Below are 21524 nucleotides of genomic sequence, written 5' to 3' on the forward strand. Positions count from 1 at the left end.
CCATTTTCCCATACTTACCTCAAATGTCTATGGTCCAGGGGTTCTCCTGCCTCAGTGTTCTGCTGTGATGACACAATAGATATATACCACTGTGACCAGCTTAGCCTTCTGATTCATAGTGTAGAATTATTAAACTCTGAGAAATTTTGACACTTTACTATAAATTACCTTTAAACATGTAATTACTAATTCCATAGAAATGAAGAGCATGTCTAAATATTAAAGACCATCACATATGGCCATTATCAAATCTGTTACCATACAGAAAAGTAGCCAACCTTTTGGGGATTTAAGAGAATTATAAAAGAATAAAAATGGGGTTGTCTCCTGTATTTTCAATTGTTTTTGACATTTTACTGTATTACATCATTTAATTACACTTTTTAAAAATGTGTTATAATCCAAATACAAAAAGGCAGAAGAAGGCAAAGTGAATCGCTGACTGTGGCAGACAGTGGAAGTGAAAGACAGCATAGGGATTCTGTAGAGTGGCCAGAACATCAATGGCAGTCCGCACTGCCTCATGCTTAGCTGTGAGAAGAGCGGTGGAGGAAGCCTAGTGTGACCATGCTTGCAGAGATGAAAAGACATTTCTTTTGTACTCTTTACTTGTTATTAGACCTATACATGCTGAACTGAGGAGCTGTGATAAAATTATTTCACATATAATTCTAAAGAACATTCTGTCTTATGAATAAAAAGTAGTTGTAGTCCTTCTTGGTTGCACAGTGTGCCAGACAAAGCAACTCGTCTGAAACTGTGGTGCCAGTGACACTCTGCTTCGTTGGAGGGTGTGCTTGGAAACAAGGCTTTGTGAGGATGTGGAGGAGTGCAGTTCGGTATTAACCCTGGCTATGTTTTTGGTAAAACTCTGACTCTGGTGTAGTCAGAAGAGAATGAATGTAGTGGCAAGCAACCCTGTTAGTGTGATACAGCTGTAGCTATGGAAACAGACCCACTGGGTTGTTGCTTTAACAGGAGGAGGGAGTGATTTACCTGAGTTTTCAGATTATCTGCTTGATATCAATTTTTAGATAATATTTTATAGATATTTAAGTGTGTATATATATATTTATATATATATATATATTAAAAATAGCTATTTCATATGGTATATAGATATTACGGATTTAATCAGTATGTACACAGCAAAATTACTTTGAGTAGGAAAACTATCAGTTCTCAGGTCTGTCCTATATTGGCAACAGTACTAGTAGGTAATAATTTTATGTATAATTTCCTTTACTTTTTCTGTTGTTTTCTGTCAGTCAGTGCGATTTGCAGTAGTAAGGATATGCACATCTCCATAACGCTCAGTTTCAGTAACCAAATTATTTTGCAATGTTCCTGATTATTGCTAACTTCACTGGGAACTGAAATACAAAGGAACTGTACATGAGCCTTCCACATGTGATATTTACTAAATTACCACAAGAAAACCCTTGCTCTATTGTTATTTTTACAGGGTAGTTATTTATGTGTGTTTGGTAGTTTACTAATAAGATTAATTATGTGTGACTATGTCTACCCAAAATATAACTTTAAAGTATAAGGAGAGATTTCTGCTTTTAATTTTTAAATTTTTATTTTTTTTGCCCTAGATATGTTTTTAAATTATTACTTATTAAAAGTTACTCTCTGGTATACTTCTGTTTCCCTGGGTTGATTGTACTTCTTCTTTTTTTTAAAGGTAAAGTTCAAGTTAAGAGTTCAGACATACAAGTTGGAGACCTCATCATAGTGGAAAAGGTTGATGCATTTTTTTAAAATATATTTTAGATCTGTATGTACAGCAGTCATTAACATTAGCTTAATTACAAGTAATGGTGACTTCAAATGAACTATTGAGACAGGTATTTTAATTCTTAATGTGCTTGTGTGAGATTTGATATATTTTAACTACATTTATATATTTATATAGTCTATCTATTTTGCTACCATATAGTTAGTTCACTGTCTGTAGGTAAAACTATACTTTTAAAAGTCAGGCCTGTGTTAATTGCATAATGTATCTCATTTGACCTCAGAATTATGTTCAAAATGTTAATAATTCTACAAGTTTTCAGAATTTACTTGTCCAGATGGCTATATTATACACAATCATTGACTTCAAATCTTGTGGCTTAAAATTTTAAAGAGAGAATGAGTGAAAGTTAAGGAGCACTTAGAAAAATAGCTTATGCCATGATAAGCAGCCCTGTTCTCAAAGGAGCAGATAAGGCGTGGAGACAGTCAGGTCTGCTCTGGTCTGTAGAGGGAATGGATGGCAGAATGCAGGTGAGAGCTTCCCTCCGAGTGCTGTCCTGTCTCATCCTGACATGGAAGGGCCGGAACAGACATGTCTGTCTCTGAGAGAGTCTTCTGGTGTTCTGTCTCTGCCTCATTCTGTGCTGTGTAAGCACCATGTACACCAACCAGGTGAGTGATGTCAGTGCTGTGGACATTTCTTCTCTGAGAATATTCCTACTTTGTGATCTGTATTTTCCTGAAGTTCCTTGTTGACTTTTAAAAGTCTCCAGGGTAGATTCCTACTTGGCTTTCTTCAGAGCTGTCTTCAGTCTGCTGATGGCTGGCAGCCTGTCTGCCTGGGACTCTTCTTCCTATAGAAATGATCTTGTTATTTTATCCTGTATACAGGGGATGTGGTTTGGTTTTACAAAGTGGAGTATGCTTAGCATGCACAGGATACTGAAACATTGTATGTTCATTGTACAAAATGCCAGGAATTACTAGCCTTCTAGCCATTTATTTTTTAGAAGTTTTCTCCTTTGTTTATTTATTATGTTGTTAGTATTATAGTGATCTTTTTTATATCTTTGCACATATCTGAAGTGCATAAATCCTGACAAAGTGCATAACTTAGATTTTTTTTTAATTTTTTTATTCGATATAATTTATTTACATTTCAAATGATTTCCCTTTTCTAGACCCCCCACTCCCCGAAAGTCCCGTAAGCCCCCTTCTCTTCCCCTGTCCTCCCACCCACCCCTTCCCACTTCCCCGTTCTGGTTTTGCCGAATACTGTTTCACTGAGTCTTAAGCATACAAGCATACAAATTTTGTTAAGGTATTTTCTTTCTGTCATTGGTTGTATTTCTGTATTGATTAATATGCAATTTTATTTTTTGCCATATTGTTGGTTATAGGTAGTGACTATGGGCCTCCTTTATGCCAAGAATGCATTCAGAAGTCAGATTAGATTAATTACAGTATTTTTGTGTCATTCCTGGAATCTGGAAGAGCTTCATACCTTTTGTTAAATATCATATCTTAGGACTGGGGATGTGGCACTTGTATACAACGCTTTGCTTAGGAATCCTAGTACCACACATCACCACCACCACCCACCACCCACCACTACCATCACCACCACCACCACCACCACCACCAAAAAAAACAGTTTAAGACTTATTCCATACAAGAATTTAAGGTGGTAGAATGAATTTACTTTGCTCTCTAATTCTATGATTTAAGTATTTTTCTTATACTAATGGCTTGACAGTCCTTTTTTTTTTTTTTTAGTTGAGAATGTCTGGGTGCTATTACTAATCATGAATTCTGTTTCTTTATGTGTTCGCTTGTAGAATTAATTAATTAATTAGTTTGGTATTGGGGACTTTGTGCATGCTGAGTAGGATTTTGTGACTAATTTACCTTAGAATTCATCTGAGTATAATGGTCTGTGTTGCTTTGGTGATAGCACACAACTATCCCTACAGTTCCTTTCATTGAATTAACTCACAGGCCTCTTGCAGTGTGTGTCTCAGGTAGAAATTAGAAGTTCTAACTTTTATTCTAAGTTAGGCCCTAATATTAAAGGTGTACCTTTCTGAAGATACCATTTGCAAGAATTTTCTGGTTTTCTTTTTTTCTACCCCCCCCCCCCAAAATTTGTTTTAATATTTGTTAAAGCAAATACACATGATATGAATACAACTATGTAAACATGTGCAGAATGCTTCAGTGCTTTGGATTATTTTAAAGCTTAATATAAATGAGATAAAGACTCAAACTATTTGTATAAACAAAAGATTCACCCACCCAGAGTCAGAAATACCATTATTCCTGTATTTAAATGAAGAAAAAAAAAACATAGTTTGTCTGCTATCTTTACATAGATCAAGTTAGTCACCTATGTAGAACTAGAGCCCTTCAGACGTTACATGCAGGTATGTGACATATGTTAAGTCAGTCTGAGGTGTAGAAAGAAGCCTGGAAACACTCCCAGAAGACAGGACTGAGAGTAGAGTTATCAAAGACTAGTTCCTTTACTATTCTGTCTTCAGAGCCAGCTTAGAGAAGAAGAACAATTGCTTTCTCTAGAAGCAAGGAGAAAATGAACCTTTTCCTCTGTTTCCTATTGTAATTCAATTTGATGAGTTAGTATAAGGTGTATATCATAGTGCTCAGAACAGAAATGCCTTTGATAGAAGGTCCATAAGTAGAAGCATTCTGGGACCCTTGAAGGAAGTGAAGATGGAGTCTTGAAAAGGACCCAGATGACACAAAATGAGAACCATAGACACTAGTGAAAATAAATGATGCATGCTAACTAATCACTTTCTCTGTGAATTCTCTAAACACAGCAATTAAGATGTGCACTGTATGTCACTGACAAGCAAAGTACCTCAACTTCACTATTTGAGTAGGGTGAAGAAAATATGTAGAAAAATGTACTATATAAAATTAATTAAACAGAGGTGTGTGAAATAGGGGCTGCTTTGTTGGTATCAAGGAAAATGTCCAGTAGAATAATGAAAAATAAAACAAAGAACCAAGAAGTTGCATTAGTAATGTAGAACACTAGAAAAGGAAATATCCAGGTATAGATTTATTCCTTGGGCCTTTAAAGAGCATTTGACATCCGTTTTATATGGTAGTTGTCATAAAATAGGGTAGAGCCTGACCTTTTATTTATTTATTTATTTATTTATTTACATATATATTTTTCCTATATTCTTTGGAATGTATTCTTTGTATACATTCCAAATGCTTTCCCCTTTCCCAGTCCCCCCCCCCAATATGTCCCATAAGTCCTCTTCTCTCCATCCATTCTCCTATCTTTCCCCCTCCCTTTTCTCTGTCCTGGTACTCTCCTACAATGCTGGATCAAGCCTTTTCAGGATCAGGGCCCTCTTCTTCCTTCTTCATGAGAATCATTTGATATACTAATTGTGTCTTCAGTATTCAGAGCTTCTGGGCTAATTAATATCCACTTATCAATGATTGCATTCCACGTGTATTCTTTTGTGATTACGTTACCTCGCTTAGGATGATATTTTCCAGTTCCAACCATTTGCCTAAAAAAATCATGAATTCATTGCTTTTAATTGCTGAGTAGTATTCCATTGTGTAAATATACCACATTTTCTGTATCTATTCCTCCACTGAGGGACATATGGATTCTTTTCAGCTTCTGGCTATTATAAGTAAGGCTGCTATGAACATAGTGGAGCTATGGCTAAGGGTTTATCTATCTTGTTGATTTTCTCAAAGAACCAGCTCCTGGTTTTGTTGATTCTTTGTATGGTTCTCTTAGTTTCTACTTGATTGATTTCAGCCCTGAGTTTGATGATTTCCTGCCTTCTATTCCTCCTGGGTGAATTCGCTTCTTTTTGTTCCAGGGCTTTCAGGTGTGTCGTTAAGCTGCTAGTGTGTGCTCCTTTTATTTTTTTAAGTTCAGGATTATTGGTGTACTAACACCAGAGGGAGGATTATCACAACAGAAGACAACTAGACAAGACAATCTTGAAAAAACTTTTACCAATTGCAGCCAATAATACAGATCTTGTCAAAGCTACAGGAAGATTCCTTCCCTCCATCTTTCCCCTCCCTCTTCTCTTCTTTCTCCCTCCTTCCTTCCCTCCCCTTTCCCTGTTTTGTCCCCTTTTTCTCCCCCCGCCCCCCCACCATCCGTTTCTTCTCTCAGTTTTTAAAAAAATGGCACAGATAGTCTTACAACCAGTTTGGAAAGGTTCTGTAATAGCTAAGGCAGTCTTGACAAGCAAAAACACAGTGGGAAGACTCTTGCCATGCCAAGGCCTATTCCATTGCTACATTAATCAGTATCGTACAAGTAGGAGAAAGGTGGAAACACACGCTCATGAAACTTAGGAAGAACCCAGAAATAGGCCCACTCTGATATGCACAAGCCACTTTTCAAAAGATATTGAAGTAATTAGAAATAAAAGTAAACAAAGATTAAATTAATGCATCCATAGGTTAAAAAGAAGATTCTGAGCTTAATGTAAAAAGTAACCTTTTGAGGAAAAGAAAATCACAGCAAAAAAAATGTTCTAAATCTACACATATAGATACAATTCTTCAATTACATACCAAAAGAATAATGCATGCTTCAAAAATAAAATTACATCTTATAAAATTCAGGTGTTTTTTTGAAAGAAACTATATGTATCAATAATAAATGAAGAGAGTGATTGAAAGAAAAATTAAAGGCAGAAATAAGAGAGGATTATACAAGTTAGGTAAATACAGTATGTTGAAATCCTAAAAAAAAAAAAAAAGAAAAAAAAAAGAAAAAAAGAAAAAAAAAGAAAAGCGAAAAGAACGAAAGTTTAAATGAAATAGAAGAACCAGCAGGATGGCTCAGCAGGTGAAGGTAGCCGTTGACAAGCCTGAAGACTTGAGTTTGATCCATGGCACCCACATGGTGGAGGAAGAGACTCAACTATCACAAAATGTTGACAGAAAAAGAAACTGCAGAGTCACTACTGGATGCAAACATCTGAGTACTATAAACCTAATAAAGATTGTTTGTAAAATTTCCTAAATCTGAGAAGTGAAAGATTTTTACCTGAGAGAATGGATGGAAAACTTAAGAAAATGTTTGTTTTACCAAGGTGTTTCAGATGAAAATAAACACACAAAAAAAACCCTTTTGAGTAGTTATTTGGTAGACTGAATTGGAAGAGATACTTTCTAAAAATGCTGCTGTCACTAAATATTGACAATGTCAAGATGGTACAGTTATTCTAAAAAATCACTTGACAGTTTCTAAAACAAAGACCAAACCAACCAAGCAAAACCCCAATGTAACCATCTAAGGACCCAGCAGTTCATTTACTGTAGGTAGGGGCTAGTGAGATGGTGCAGCAGCTAAAGGGTGCCTGTGGCCAAGCTTGATGACTGGAGTTTGATCCCTGGACCTACATGGTTGGACACTATATGCCTTGGCTCATGCACGCATACACACATACGTATACATACACAATAAATAAATATAATGCCTATGTCTTTGCCACAAAGACATACTAATTTATGTTGATACAGAATCCTCTACAAGAATGTATGCTTCTGCATTCAAGATAGCCATAAGTCAGAAATAGTTCAGCTATCCTGAGTGAACGACTGGTCTGGGATACCATGTGTAAGCACAGCATGACACAGCATGGAAAGAAAACCCAAGACTGGTTTTAGGAAGCAAATAATCTGAAAATTCCCTTCACATTAGCATCCAAAGGATATAAGACTTATCATAGATCTAACAGAGGAGCTCATAAACCTGTAACTTGCAACTTAGCACATGGCAAATACAGAGGGGGGAACTCTCAGCCAGCCATTAAACTGAGCACAGAGTCCCCAATGGATGAGTTAGAGAAAGGACCCAAGGAGCTGAAGGAGTTTGTAGCACCATAGGAGGAGCAACAATATGAGTCACCAAGTACTTCCAGAGCTCCCAAGGACAGAACCATTAATCAAAGGGTACACTTGCAGTTAGTTACCCATGGCTTCAGACACATCAGTAGCAGAGGATGATCTTCTTGGACACCAAATGGGGGAGAAGCCTTTGGTCCTGGAAAGACTTGATACCGTAGTGTAGAGGAATACCAGGACAGGGAAGCGGGGGTGGGTTGATTGGGGAAGGGGAGGCGGCTTGGGGAGATGGCTTACAGGATTTTCGGGGGAGAGGGGAAACCAGGAAAGAGGACAACATTTGAAGTGTAAATAAAGAATATACCTAATTAAAAAAACAAAAACAAACAAAAAACCATGTTAGATAAACCACCCCCATGGATATATATGTTCCTATTGGCAAGTTGGCAGTACTTCTGAAAATGACCTGTAGATCCATCTTAAAAACCTCACCTAACTTCTTGGTAGAAATGGACACACTGCTTTAGAGAATTTGCATAACAATCTGGGGGACCCTGAAACACTTTTGGGGAAATGTTTTACAAATTTTGCATACTCACACTTTTCTATTCAGAAAAAAGCTACAGGAGTCTTTACACTGTGGTCCTAATGAAAGTGTAGTGATGAGCCTATTAAAATGAAGTCTGGACTTTAAGGTGTCTTGGTCCCTGGTAGGTTCCGTGGACTAGCAACAGCTTTGGACATGCACCTTTTGTGCATTCTGCCATTGGTGTCTATTTAGGTTGCTTCTTATCCTGTGACATTTGACATTGTAAATTGTGCACACATGCTAGTACATAAATACCTGGGAGGAAAATGGGTTTTAAGCATGAATATGTTTCCTATGGTATATCACACAAATGACTGGGAAATGCTGTGTCCACTGTGCTTTAAGAAGGCAGTGTTTTTATATTTGCCAACCTTGGCATTCTTGGCATGTTCAGTGTGCCTTTCTGATATGTGTGCTTTAAGTGCTGTTTTAATATAAGTACATTTCTTTAATATCTAATAGCTCAGTAACTTCTGTTATGGCTTATGTCTCTTTCTGTAGTCTTTGGGTAAGAGCTTGGGAAAATCTCTTGTGTTTTCCTCTGAGTGGCCTTTCTTGGCTTGTGTGTTTTCAGGCCTTTCTGTGTTGTGGTCAGCACCTACTGACACTTGTGCTGCAGGGTTAAGCCTCCTTCCAGGTGGGCACACTTCCATAGAAATTCTTTCTTTTAGGGAAGTCTAATTTAGTAATCTTTTCATTTAAAGTCAGAGGTCTTTTTGTTTTCAAAATAATTAGTAATGTTGGTGAAGAAGTCCTTCCTCATAAAAAGTCATAATGTCATTTGCTGATGTTTGATCTGCATCAACTTTTCGAATTCTGTTTACTTTTAATATTTTAAATGTGATGTGAATCAGCTTTTGTGTACTTATTGGGGAGTCTAGGCATCCTCCACTCATGCCCTGTAAGCATCTCCTTTTCTCAGGACTGTTTCTGGGCAAGATTGTTTTTCCTATTGCCCACAGTGCTAGTTTTCTTGTGAGTCTGGTGTCTTCATATAACCGTGTCTACCTGTGCATCTTCTCGTTTGGCATTGGCATACTTATTTGGTGTTGGCATACTTGGCTGTCCAGGTGTGTCAGTGTGGTCTCATGTTCTTGTCCTAGGCTATAGTTTGTGTGTGTGTATTGTTCAGTTCTTGGATGTCACATTTCCCCATGTGCTTGAGAAAGACCTCATTGAACCTAAAGCCCTTCCTTGAGCAGTATGTATTTTGCTCCATCCCCACCCTGTTTCCTGCTCTGTTGGAGTTAGAGTGTGTTCCATGCTCTCATATGTTTTCCTCCTGATGCTTTCCTGGCTTTGGTTGTTCCACTTGTTTTCTTGTCAGGTAATTTTTACTTTCCTTTAAAAATACTATTGAATTTTCATTCAGTTTTTCTTCAACCTGAGGATCTGTAGATCTTCTGTAATCACCTTTAGTCTTAGTGTCAGAAAGGAACAGCTTGTATCTCATTTCTGGTTTTTAGCCCTACTAACTTGTATTTGTTTCATTATTCATGAACTGGAGAGTAAGCCACTTCGTTATGGTATATATTCAAATTTGTGAAATTATATAAAGTATTATTTTAATGGTATTCTTTTCCTTTAGGTTGATTTTTTTCTTTAGCATTTTTAATTCATAGAATTATTAATAAATGCTTGAATAGTGACTTGTAAAATCTTAAATATGTCATAGTATTTTTAGTTACATCCTATTCAGTTTCATTAGAGAATAAATAGTTCCTCAAATTGTGGGCATATCCAATATGTATTTGCTTATTCTCGTGTATTTGTTTACCAAAGGCAATAAGTGATCTCCTTGAAGGCGTGCTCCTTGGTGGTGGCCATGTCTATTTTTCAGGGCATTTTGGAATAAGTAGGATGCAATTCTTATATAACAGTACTCCTGTGTTGTGTGTGGTTAAGTTGCTGTGGAAATAATAATATCTAACCTTTCCCAGGCAAGATCTGTGTAAATACCATGTGTATGGCTTGCTATTATTTGAAAAACATCTAAATTGTAAATTCATATGAAAATTAGAAATAATAGCTATATCAGTACAGTTTTACTTTAAACATTCTAATTGTCTTTGTTAACTATTTCTACTATGTAATGGCATTGTGGTAATATGTATCTTTAATTAGCATATTACTTCTTTTACAGAACCAAAGAATTCCATCAGATATGGTATTTCTTAGAACTTCAGAGAAAGCAGGTAATTTTTAATGATTTCTTTTACATTGCTGCAGATTTTTTTAGTATGGTGTTTATTTGGTTGATTGGCTTATCTTTGTTTTGGACAGGGTATTTCTGTTTAACTGTGTCTGACATGGAGACCAGGCTAGCCTTGAACTCACAGAAATATGCTTGCCTCTGCTCTCCTTGTACTAGGATTAAAGACAGATATCAACCTGCTTAGCTTGGTTTTGTTTTTTGTTTTTTTTTTTAAATATATTTTAATAGGTGAAAGCAAATTCTCCCCCTATAATTTTTCTTAATATTTTAAAATTATTCCTAAATTATATTTAACTTGATATTTTAAAATATGTCTTTAGTGTTTATAACTGCTTGAAAATTTATGAGTGGAATTTCATTCATAAAGATTTTGAGACCCTAATTATTTCAATAACAGTGTTACTTAAAATTTGGTTGCTATTTTACATTTTTAGTTTTATTTACTTAGCAAAGTTATTTTCCACTGTTTTTATACACAGGAATATTTCAAGGAATGCACATAGCTTATTTCTGAATTACACTTATGATTTGTAAAACTAGCTGTCATTCTTTTTCTTTCCTATCCTTAGCATATGTCTTATTTGTAAAGGATAAGGTTAGATTTAGAGTTGACTGATTATTTTGTCTACGAGTAAGCAGCATACTTTAAAAATAAGACTTTATGTGTGTCCGTCCATGTGTGTTGTGCTGTGAGTGCAGTGCCTGTGGCAGCTGTGAGTCGTCCCCCTGTGGGTGCCAGCACTGCGCCTCAGAAGCTCCCTAAGAGCTCTTGACTCTTGACTGGTCTTCTAATGCTAAGGCAGCACACAATTAAAAGAAGTGTTTGAGTCATGCTGAAGAGATGCTCTCTGTGTAGCACTGCCGGGTACTGTGCTTGCTTACCTTGCTGGGCGAGTTGCCCTCTGGAAAAAAATCTGTCCGTGAGAGGAGGAGGAAAAGGAGGAGGAGATATAATGATGATGATGATTGATGATGAGATGATGATTGATGGTGATGATGATGATCTTTTTTTACAGTCCAGTCATTATCCCCCTCCAGGTCAGCCTCCAACAGTTCCCCATCCCATTTCTCCTCCCCTTTCTTCAAGATGGTATCCCCACTTCGCTCTCTCACTCCACCAAACCTCCCCACTCCCTGTGCCTCAAGTCTCTTGAGGGTTAGATATCTCTTCTCTCACTGAGGCCAGACTAGGCAGTCCTGTGCTGTATATGTTTCAGGGGTACCTAGTTAGTGTATGCTGCCTGCTAGTATATGCTGCTTGGTTGGTGGTTCAGTGTCTGAGTGATCTCGGGGTTCTGGGTTAGTTGAGATTGCTGGTATTTCTGTGGGGTCACCCTCTTCCTCAGTGTCTTCCACCCTTTCCCTAATTCAACCACAGGGGTCCCTGACTTGAGTGCATTGGTTGGGTGTAAGTATCTGTTTCTGTTTTTCAGCTGTTGTAGAGGCTGGTGTTCCTCCTAGTGTTAAGCTCCCAAATGACAAGCTTTCCCTTTATTGTGGCTGGAGATCCCCCAACAGTTATCTACTCCCAGTTACTTACCACTAGAAGGTGTAGTGCTGATATTTATCAAGAGAGCTTTCCTTTTTTAAAATGTTTCTACTTCTGTTTTGGAAGTACCATTTGGCAATATTAGGATAGTTTCCCAAGCATTTCTATCTAACATGTGTCTCATGGCCTCCTGTAGCAGTCCAGTAGTGGGCTTTGTTCCTGACGTGGTACCTTTGCAGTGCAGTGCTGTGCAGTGTGAGAGTCCAGGAGGCCTCGTCTTCTTGAGAGACTGAGTTGTTTAGCTGTAGGCATGCATGAGGATGGAGCCTCTGGCTTCAGTTCATGGTCTTCATCCTGCTAGGTAGGCTTCATTCCCTGTGTTTTCACAGGATTTTTACCTCTCTGATCATGTGTCAAAGGGTACAATTAGAATTATGTAACGCTTTTGTGTTTTTTGTGAGACCTTTATTTTGATATCAGAGTAGTTCTGGCCTTAGCATTAATTAGGGATTATTCGGTTCCATCCTATTTTTTGGAAGAATCTTTCAAGAGTTTTTATTCTTTAAATGTTTGGTACAATTCATCTGTGAAGCAATTTGGGTCTGGCCTTTCAAGGTCTTTGTTTTGTTTTTTAATTTCTAATTCCATGCTAAAGGCTTATTTTTCTTCTTCCACTATATGGATTTATTTTTTTTTTTTTTTTTGCTATTAGATATATTTTTATTTACATATCAAATGATTTCCCCTTTCCTGGTTCCCCCCTCCCCAAACGTCCCATAAGCCCTCTCCCCTCCACCTGTTCCCCAATCAGTCCCTTCCCACTTCCCTGTCCCAGTATTCCCCTGCACTGCTGCACTGAGCCTTTCCAGGACCAAGGCCCTATCCTTCCTTCTTCTTGGGCATCATTGGATGTGTGAATTGTTTCTTGGGTATTCGGAGCTTCTGGGATAATATCTGCTTATCAGTGAGTGCATATTCTTAAGGGTGTTTTTCTTGAATCAGTTTTTATAGTTTGTGTACTTTCTTGACAACTTGTCTACTTTAGATGTTCTAATTTGTGAACATGCTATAGTTATTCCCTCACGGTCTTCTCAAATAATTTCTGTAACAATAGTAGTAATGTCCCGTCTTTTGTTCTTCTTTTTCCTTTGTTACTCTGGCTAAAAGGTTGTCAATGTCATTGATCTGTTCAAAGAATTAACTTTGGTTTTTAATGATTTTTCTCAATTGTTTGCCTGTTCTTTATTTCATTTATTGGCATCTATCTTTTTTTTTTTCCTTTTCTCTGTTTTTGGTTAAGATTGGTCCTGTGCCTGTAGCTTCCTAAGGACGAAAGTTAATTGCTGATTTTGGATCTGTTTTAATGTGGGGTGTTTACAGTCATAAATTTTCACCTGTACTCTTGTGGGTTGTCCTCATAAGGTTTACAACGCTGAGTTTTAGTTTCATCCTCTTAAAGTATTCTGTAATTCTTTGTCATTTCACCATTGATCTGTTGTTTTGTTATTAGTATGTTGCTTCTTTTCCACCTTTGTGAATTTCCCAGATTTACTTTTGTCATGATTTCTAGATGATTCTGCCGTGGTCTCATCTGACTTACTGAAATCTAGGTTATGCTTTAGCATGTAAGTATCTTAGAGTGTGCTTTGTGTGCTGTGTACAGCAGGAGTCTGTCTGCTGCTTTGCTATTTGTTAGCTCTTGCCAATCCTCAGCACTGGCCTTCTGTCTAACTATGTTGTACAGTTGAGTTGAAGTGAGATGGTTTGTAACTATCTTTGCAAGCGTATCCCTGTGTAATGACCGTCACCCTTCTCACATGCTCTTCCTGCCCCGCTGTCAGACTTGCTTGTCCCTCAGGTTCTTCTGCATTCACTTTGCCCATAGAAGAGCTGTGCAGAGGAGACACACAGGTGCTGTTCTGTGACCAAATCCACTTGTCAGAGCAGCTTTGCAGTTGAGAGGCTTGCGTATAGCTCCTGCCTTCACCCCCTGTTCATTTACTCCCAGTCAGAGACTCAATCCCCATAACTGAGGACACAGAAGCCCTCATTCAGGCAGTTCCATCTGTGTTTCCTTTTGTTGAAACCCAGTCTCTTCTTTACCTTGGAACCTGTGCACTGAGAGGACCGCCCTCACAGCTGCTCACGTTGATTTCTTTGTGTTCTCTAGCTCCATTTTTTTTCTTGCTCTAAGCAGTTTTTATGTCTCTGTCCTTCTCCTCCTCTCACTTATACCCCACTTCCACTGTAGCCCTCATTTCGGAGCCTGTGTATTTTGTTACTCTCCCATTTGTCTTGAGTAGATGTCTTCGTTACTTTTCTATTGCTGTGATAAAGCACCATGGCCAAGGCAATGTTTAGCAGGAAGAGTTTATTTGGGTTTGTAACTTTCAAGGGCAAATAATGTATCATGGTGGAGACATGGAAGCCAGCAGAGGGTGTGGTGGCTATCCCAGGTGTACACAGCACAGAGAGCTTGTACCTTGAACAAGTGGGAATCAAAGGGAGAGGGGGTTGAATGAGAAGATTCTTTGAAACTTCAACGCCTACCCTAGTGACAAATATCCACCTGTAAGGTTACACTTTTAAGACATCATTGTCAACTAGGGACCAAGTTTAAATACATGAGCCTATAGGGTTCATTCAAGTACCTAGGTGTTTGTGACCTCCTTCATGAATTTTTCACAAGGCTCTGTTGCAGATGCACCTGCTATGTGCTCTGTATTTTTGTAGGGACGATGTCCACATATGTCTTTAATAATCATTGTCCACTGGTTATTCTTTGGGCCTGGTGGAAATATCATGGCTCATAACTTAAAGAATATAATAAAATAGAATTTGGTTAATCTCTGCATTTTTGTTAAAGTCTTTAATCCATTTCTATATAGTATATGTCTTAGTCAGGGTTTCTATTCCTGCACAAACATCATGACCAAGAAGCAAGTTGGGGAGGAAAGGGCTTATTGAGCTTACACTTCCACGTTGCAGTTCATCACAAAAGGATGTCAGGACTGGAACTCAAGCAGGTCAGGAAGCAGGAGCTGATGCAGAGGCCATGGAGGGATGTTTCTTACTGGATTGCTTCCCCTGGCTTGCTCAGCCTGCTCTCTTATAGAACCCAAGAATACCAGCCCAGAGATGGTACCACCCACAAGGGGCCCTCCCCACCTTGATCACTGATTGAGAAAATGCTCCACAGCTGGATCTCATGGAGGCACTTCCCCAATTGAAGCTCCTTTCTCTGTGATAACTCCAACCTGCGTCAAGTTGACACACAAAACCAGCCAGTACAGTATAATTTTTGAAAAGGTAATATTTACATCTGTCACTTATAACTAATATTGCTAATGTCAGTATAGAGAAAGATGTCTTCAAAGGTTTATTTGTTCCATCATTCCTATTTGAGAGGTCCAAAAACCTTGGGGATAAAATTTCAATTCCTTGGGAAGCAGACTGGGCCACTCAGAAGTAGCCACTGACAATGGACCTTTAGTCAGTGACTGCCCTGATGTAGGGAAGGTAAGTCAAGAGCTGAGCCAGCTCCTAGAGAGCTATTGGAGGAAATAACAAGGCCAGAATTGAACTGGTTTCTAAAATTCCTCAAAGCCTTTTCAACTATAGATAAACTAACATAGCAACAAAAAAAAATTCTACTAATGGCATTGCTTTGCTCCCTACCAATCATTAGGCTTTACCTAATCCTTCTGGAAAATTCCCCTAGCCCTCCATAAAATGGGGCCTATGAGCCCCTCAAGTGGTCACCATTTTGACGAATGATTGACCCCTGCTTGCTTGTAATATTATTTGAGTCTGGGGTCTTCCTTCAGTGATTCTTGGACCCTAACACTATTGACTTTACCTGTTCAGATCTACTGCTAGTAGCATATTCAGTATAGTAGGTGAGTGTGGTAGTTTGAATGAAAATACCCCCCCCCCCCATAGGCTAGTGTGTTTGAATGCTTGTTCTGCAGTTGATAGGACTGTTTAGAAGGGACTAGGAGGCATTGCCTTGTTGAAGAAGGTGTATCACTGGGAGTGGGCTTTTGGACTTTAAAAAGCCCATGACACCTGTCCCTGGTGGACCACGCCTTTAATCCCAGTACTGTGTAGGAAGAGGCAGGCAGAGAGGTGGAGGGCAGCAATATCTACAGAACTACTCACAAGATGGTCATGCCTACACAAAGAAACACTCTCTTAATAAAACAAAACAAACAGACAAAAAGCCTCTGCCACTCCAGTTACCCCTCTTCCTCTTGCTTCCTGGCTAATAGCTCAACCTATAAGCTCTCAGCTACTTCTCCAGCACCATGTTTTCCTGACTGCTGGCACATTTCCTGCCATGATGGTCACGGACTTACCTTCTAAAACTAAGCAAGCTACTAATTAATACTTTGTGTTATAAGGTGCTTTGGTCATGGTGTTTTATCATGGCAGTAGAAAAGTATCTAAGACAGTAAACAAAATATTTGCATTTGAGAGGTGTTTTTACACATTATAAATGATTGTGGTAGAAATATATGTAAGATAATAGAATTCTTGCTGGGTCTAGTGGCTTGTGCCGTTAATCTCATCACTTAGGAGGCTGAAGCAAAGATAGTGCAATGAGTTAGAGACTAGCTAAGGCTGTGTACTGAGTTCCAGGCTACTGCTATAGCAGTAAGATGCTGTCATAACAAGCAAGCGAGATGGACAAAGAGTATTCCAAATATAAAAATTGGTCTGCACAATTAACTTTAAAAGAAAATATTATATAGATTTTGTTAGGAGGTAAATTGTGAACAGCATACAGTATTTAAAGTTTAGAGATGGTTATAAACACTGGGTTTTTTTATTTTTTGTTTGGTTTATTTTTTTGAGGAGTTGGAATCTAAGGGCTGGAGATTGAGAACACCATTTATAAAATTATACAGTTCCTGATTGTTTTGGAAATTTGCCAGTTTCCTCCTCATCCTTCACTGCACCATTTCATGGCCTTGGGAATAAGCAGGATGAGTGTTTATTCCCAGAGTATTAGCAGATGAGATATTTGGTGTTAACCTCAGATAGGGAGCAGCCCAATTGATGACTACTTCTCCAGTCTTGCCCTGTGTCCCATGGTGCTATGAAGGTTGCTGTTTGTGGACAAGTGGTACTCAGTATTTTGATGGTCATGAATCCACCATCAAGAGGACAAATCGGCAACCAACACATTGGGAAAAGATCTTCACCAATCCTACATCAGATAGAGGGCTAATATCCAATATATATAAAGAACTCAAGAAGTTAGACTCCAGAAAACCAAACAACCCTATTAAAAAATGGGGTACAGAGTTAAAGAATTCTCACCTGAAGAACTTCGGATGGCGGAGAAGCATCTTAAAAAATGCTCAACTTCATTAGTCATTAGGGAAATGCAAATCAAAACAACCCTGAGATTTCATCTTACACCAGTCAGAATGGCTAAGATTAAAAATTCAGGAGACAGCAGGTGTTGGAGAGGGTGTGGAGAAAGAGGAACACTCCTCCACTGCTGGTGGGGTTGCAAATTGGTACAACCACTCTGGAAAGCAATCTGGCGGTTCCTCCGAAAACTGGGCACCTCACTTCCAGAAGATCCTGCTATACCACTCCTGGGCATATACCCAGAGGATTCCCCACCATGTAATAAGGATACATGCTCTACTATGTTCATAGCATCCCTACTTATAATTGCCAGATGCTGGAAAGAACCCAGGTATCCCTCAACAGAAGAGTGGATGCAAAAAATGTGGTATATCTACACAATAGAGTACTATTCAGCCATTAGAAACAATGAATCCATGAAATTCTTAGGCAAATGGATGGAGCTAGAGAACATCATACTAAGTGAGGTAAACCAGACTCAAAAGGTGAATCATGGTATGCACTCACTAATAAGTGGATATTAACCTAGAAAACTGGAATACCCAAAACATAATCCACACATCAAATGAGATACAAGAAGAAAGGAGGAGTGGCCCCTGGTTCTGGAAAGACTCAGTGAAGCAGTATTCGACAAAACCAGAACGGGGAAGTGGGAAGGGGTGGGTGGGAGGACAGGGGAAGAGAAGGGGGCTTACGGCACTTTCGGGGAGAGGGGGGCTAGAAAAGGGGAAATCATTTGAAATGTAAATAAATTATATCGAATAAAAAAAATTAAAAAAAAAGAATCTTAATTTCTTTGCCTTAGAAAAATATACGCAGTATACATGGTTACTAAATTTGTATTTTATATATATATATACACACACATACATACATACATACATACATTCATACATACATACATACATAAAATTTGTATATATGGCGTGAGTACTAGTGGATTTGACTTTAGGACCTCTGTTTAGTTGTAGTCTGACTTTACCTATTATGGTCTAACTTTAGTCTTCTGTTTGTAAAATTCAAATGAAGAAGTCAGATTGTTTTCTACAAAATGGACTAAATAACTTCCAAATTTGATGAAGTTTGTGTCATATTTCATTCATTGTGGGCTCTCAGTTTCAGACATTCCTGGGTGATTTATCGCTCTCTTTACCGTAAAACTTCCCTGAAATAACAGTCAGAATTTAAGTAAAGCAGTAATGTGTGGTTTCAGCTTCTCTTGTTCTATACTTATGGCTACACATCACTTCCAGATGGTCAGCTTCCAATTCAAGGTCTTCTTCATTGACAACCACAATTACTCCTTCTCTTTGGTGTCTAATATCCCAACTCTTGATTGCTGGTCTTCATTTTGAGATGGTCATTGGGTTTCTGTGATTTCTGCATAATCATATGTTTTATCCAATTTTAGCATTCTTGGCCCATCTCTACTTCCTCTGAATTAGATCTTACTCATGCAATTATATTTCATACTATCTTGTAGCTCTTCTCCCTGGGGTGCAAAGGGACATTTTACATGAAAGTCAGCAAAACTTTTTTGTGTGATCTTATTCAAGGTTCACTATTGTCTAGTTATTTTCAGAAAATAAATATTCTGATTGTTTTGTTTTATTTACTAAGAGTTTGTTGTGTTTCAAGTTTAGTTAAGAAATCTTTGTGGCATACTATTTTTTAATCATAAAATTCTCAACTTGTGTCAATGTCTAACTGAGTCCTAAGTATAACACTGTGGTTTAGACCTGAACAGTAGCATATGGGAGCTTGTCAATACAGCGCAGTGAGTCAATCCAGGGCATTGTATTGACTAAGTATTAATAAGAGTATTCTATTGAGCCAGGACTGGATTGTTTAGAATGTAAATGGAGCTGTTGATGGATCTGGTGACTGATGACTTACATTCCAATTAATCAATTGTTCCATCAGTTTCTTAATCAGATCAAATATTTCCTGAGTGCACACAGCTCTTTTAGTGGTATTAGCAGAAATGAATGCTTTAGAACCAATTTTCATCAATCTTTTATAAATGCCAATATCCTTTTCACTTGTATCTAAGTGATAACATTATAGTGTAAATGTTTGGAACACACTATAGTACCTCACTGTCCCTTATAGTGGGATGAGGGTAGGTAAGTGACACTGTTTTCATCTGTTTATCTGTATAGAAAGATTTATCTTGCCATCAGTTTAAAATTTTCATGCAGTCATTAAGTCATATAAATGATTTAAAAATCAAGTTTAATGACCAAAGATCTGATATTATAAATTCACAGTCAATGACTATTTTTCTTTTCTAGGACATACACTGTAGCTCATCTCTTTCAGAGCTATTGGATATGTGAGCTGTTGCAGGTTGCCTGCTGGTGCTACAGGGTGACTTTTTATGCTGTGACAGCCTCAGCTTCCTCAGAGTCCCCTCACTTTATCATCCCTTGATGTGGCTCTCAATGTGTCACATACGCTAGCTGATCTTAATTTGAGGTCATTAAATCTGTCCTTTCCTGTCAACTCTTGTCAATTATATAAAATAAAGTCAAGTATTCATAAGAAGTCTGTAATAGGATATAAACAGACCAGTTTAATAATTCATTTTTACTGAGGTTTAACTAGTATCAGTTATAGCTAGTGCTTTCTGTTTAAAACAAAAAAAATTGCTGGCTAGGTCTTGGTGAGACAGGCCACCCTGGCTCCACTTCAGCTCTGTTGTAGCCCTTTCCTTTAGCGCATAAGTTACTGGAAGTCAGTAATTTTGATCCATCGTAGTCTGTACTTATCTAACAGGACATGCACCTTTTATCTTCACAGGACTTAGATTGTAGTGTGAATTGTGCTTGTAATGTTCAGTGTATATTGGCTTCACTTTCATGTTAGAGGTGAAAGACATTTTCAGAGCATTTCACCTATTCTTATTTGTAGAAATTAGAATCCAGTACATTGAGTTTTGTTTACTTTTTCATCAGATTTGAGACAGAAAAAAAATCAACCTTGAGTAAACATTTGATTTTAGACTTACCTGATGCACATTTTTTTCTTTTGCTTATCTTTAGTTTTTCTAATCAGTATGTGAAGAATGTTTTCCTTTACATAAACCTTTTGACAGTGCACAACAATTTGTTTACTTGATTATGCATATAATCTTTCAAAGTGCATATACTCTGATGAAAGTCCCTTAATGGAACATCAACTGATAAAACACACTATCTTCTTACTGCTCTTGATCTGTAACCATGCTTCAGAGTTGATTCTGATATCAGATTTCCAGAGTTGTTTGGCAATGATAATGCCATGCTAAGATAATTAAAGGGATTAAAGAAAAGTAGTGATGTGCTCTTTACCTGAATACTTTGGAGAAGAGCTGGGAAAAGTTCATATCTAATAGGTGCATTGTGGAAAATACTAGAGAGCTTGAAAACCAGTTATTTAAAGGTGTTAACAGCCCAGCCAGAAACTCCTGAGAAAGTTCCCAGATCAGGCTCATCCTGTGGTGAGAAGCTGTGTGCTTGTGCTAGGTTCTTAGGAACCATAAGAAGGAATTGGGACACACTTCAAAGTTTTCCCAGAAACAAACAGCCCTCCAGCAGGGCCAAAGTCAAATGTAGACTACTTTGAGATTTCACAGTAACAATGATGACATTCTGCTGAAACCTGCCAGTGCAGTAGCTCATCCCCTTCTCCCCCATACTCAAGCTTCTTGTCTTGAAACATTGTAAGTAAAATACAAGCCACCCTTTCTTAGGGCACTACTTCAAGGTCAGTTGAATCCTAAGAACCGAAGTCTCTACTTGGGTTTTATTGCAACTGCAAGTGATCAGGAAAAGCTGCCCTCACTGTATCCTCGGTTGCTGCAGCACTGGGTGTTGACTGAGTGAGTAGCTGCAACCTCAGGACAGAGCAGAAGCTATCTTGGTGCCTCTGGGCAAAAGGCTGGCTTGTGTGCAGTACATGGTGTGTGCAGTGCAAGGTGTGTGCAGTGCAAGGTGGGCTCAGGATCTAGGGAAGGAGATCAGCAGAGTAGAGACCCAAGCCTTCTGACAAATAGATTAGAAGAGACGGGGTAGAAGGAGTCTGAAAATTAATAATGACTGAGAACATGCTGAGCAGGCATCTGGGAGATGGAGGTGTCAATAGTATTCTTTAAGAAGGGAGGAAAGGGCACTTTAGGGATGAGGCAGATGGAGGGTTTCTATGGGACTGGCGTTGTTTACAAGGTGTTTGTCATTTTATAATTAATTCATAGA

At 38.2% G+C, this 21524-nt stretch overlaps 1 protein-coding gene across 5 annotated transcripts in view; it reads left to right on the forward strand.

Annotated features, from left to right (window-relative positions):
* The window catches only part of Atp9b (ATPase phospholipid transporting 9B (putative)), a 221512-nt gene that overhangs the window by 57560 nt on the left and 142428 nt on the right, over positions 1 to 21524 (forward strand). For 4 of the 5 annotated variants that reach the window (XM_052155254.1, XM_052155257.1, XM_052155255.1 and 1 more), the window contains exons 6-7: positions 1691 to 1749; positions 10347 to 10398. In XM_052155254.1, coding sequence (XP_052011214.1) covers positions 1691 to 1749; positions 10347 to 10398 — 111 coding nt within the window. The remainder of the gene's footprint in view (positions 1 to 1690; positions 1750 to 10346; positions 10399 to 21524) is intronic. The other variant, XM_052155259.1, reaches the window with a different exon arrangement.

This window comes from Apodemus sylvaticus, chromosome 13, assembly GCF_947179515.1.
Source record: "Apodemus sylvaticus chromosome 13, mApoSyl1.1, whole genome shotgun sequence".
Taxonomy (NCBI): Eukaryota; Metazoa; Chordata; class Mammalia; order Rodentia; family Muridae; genus Apodemus; species Apodemus sylvaticus.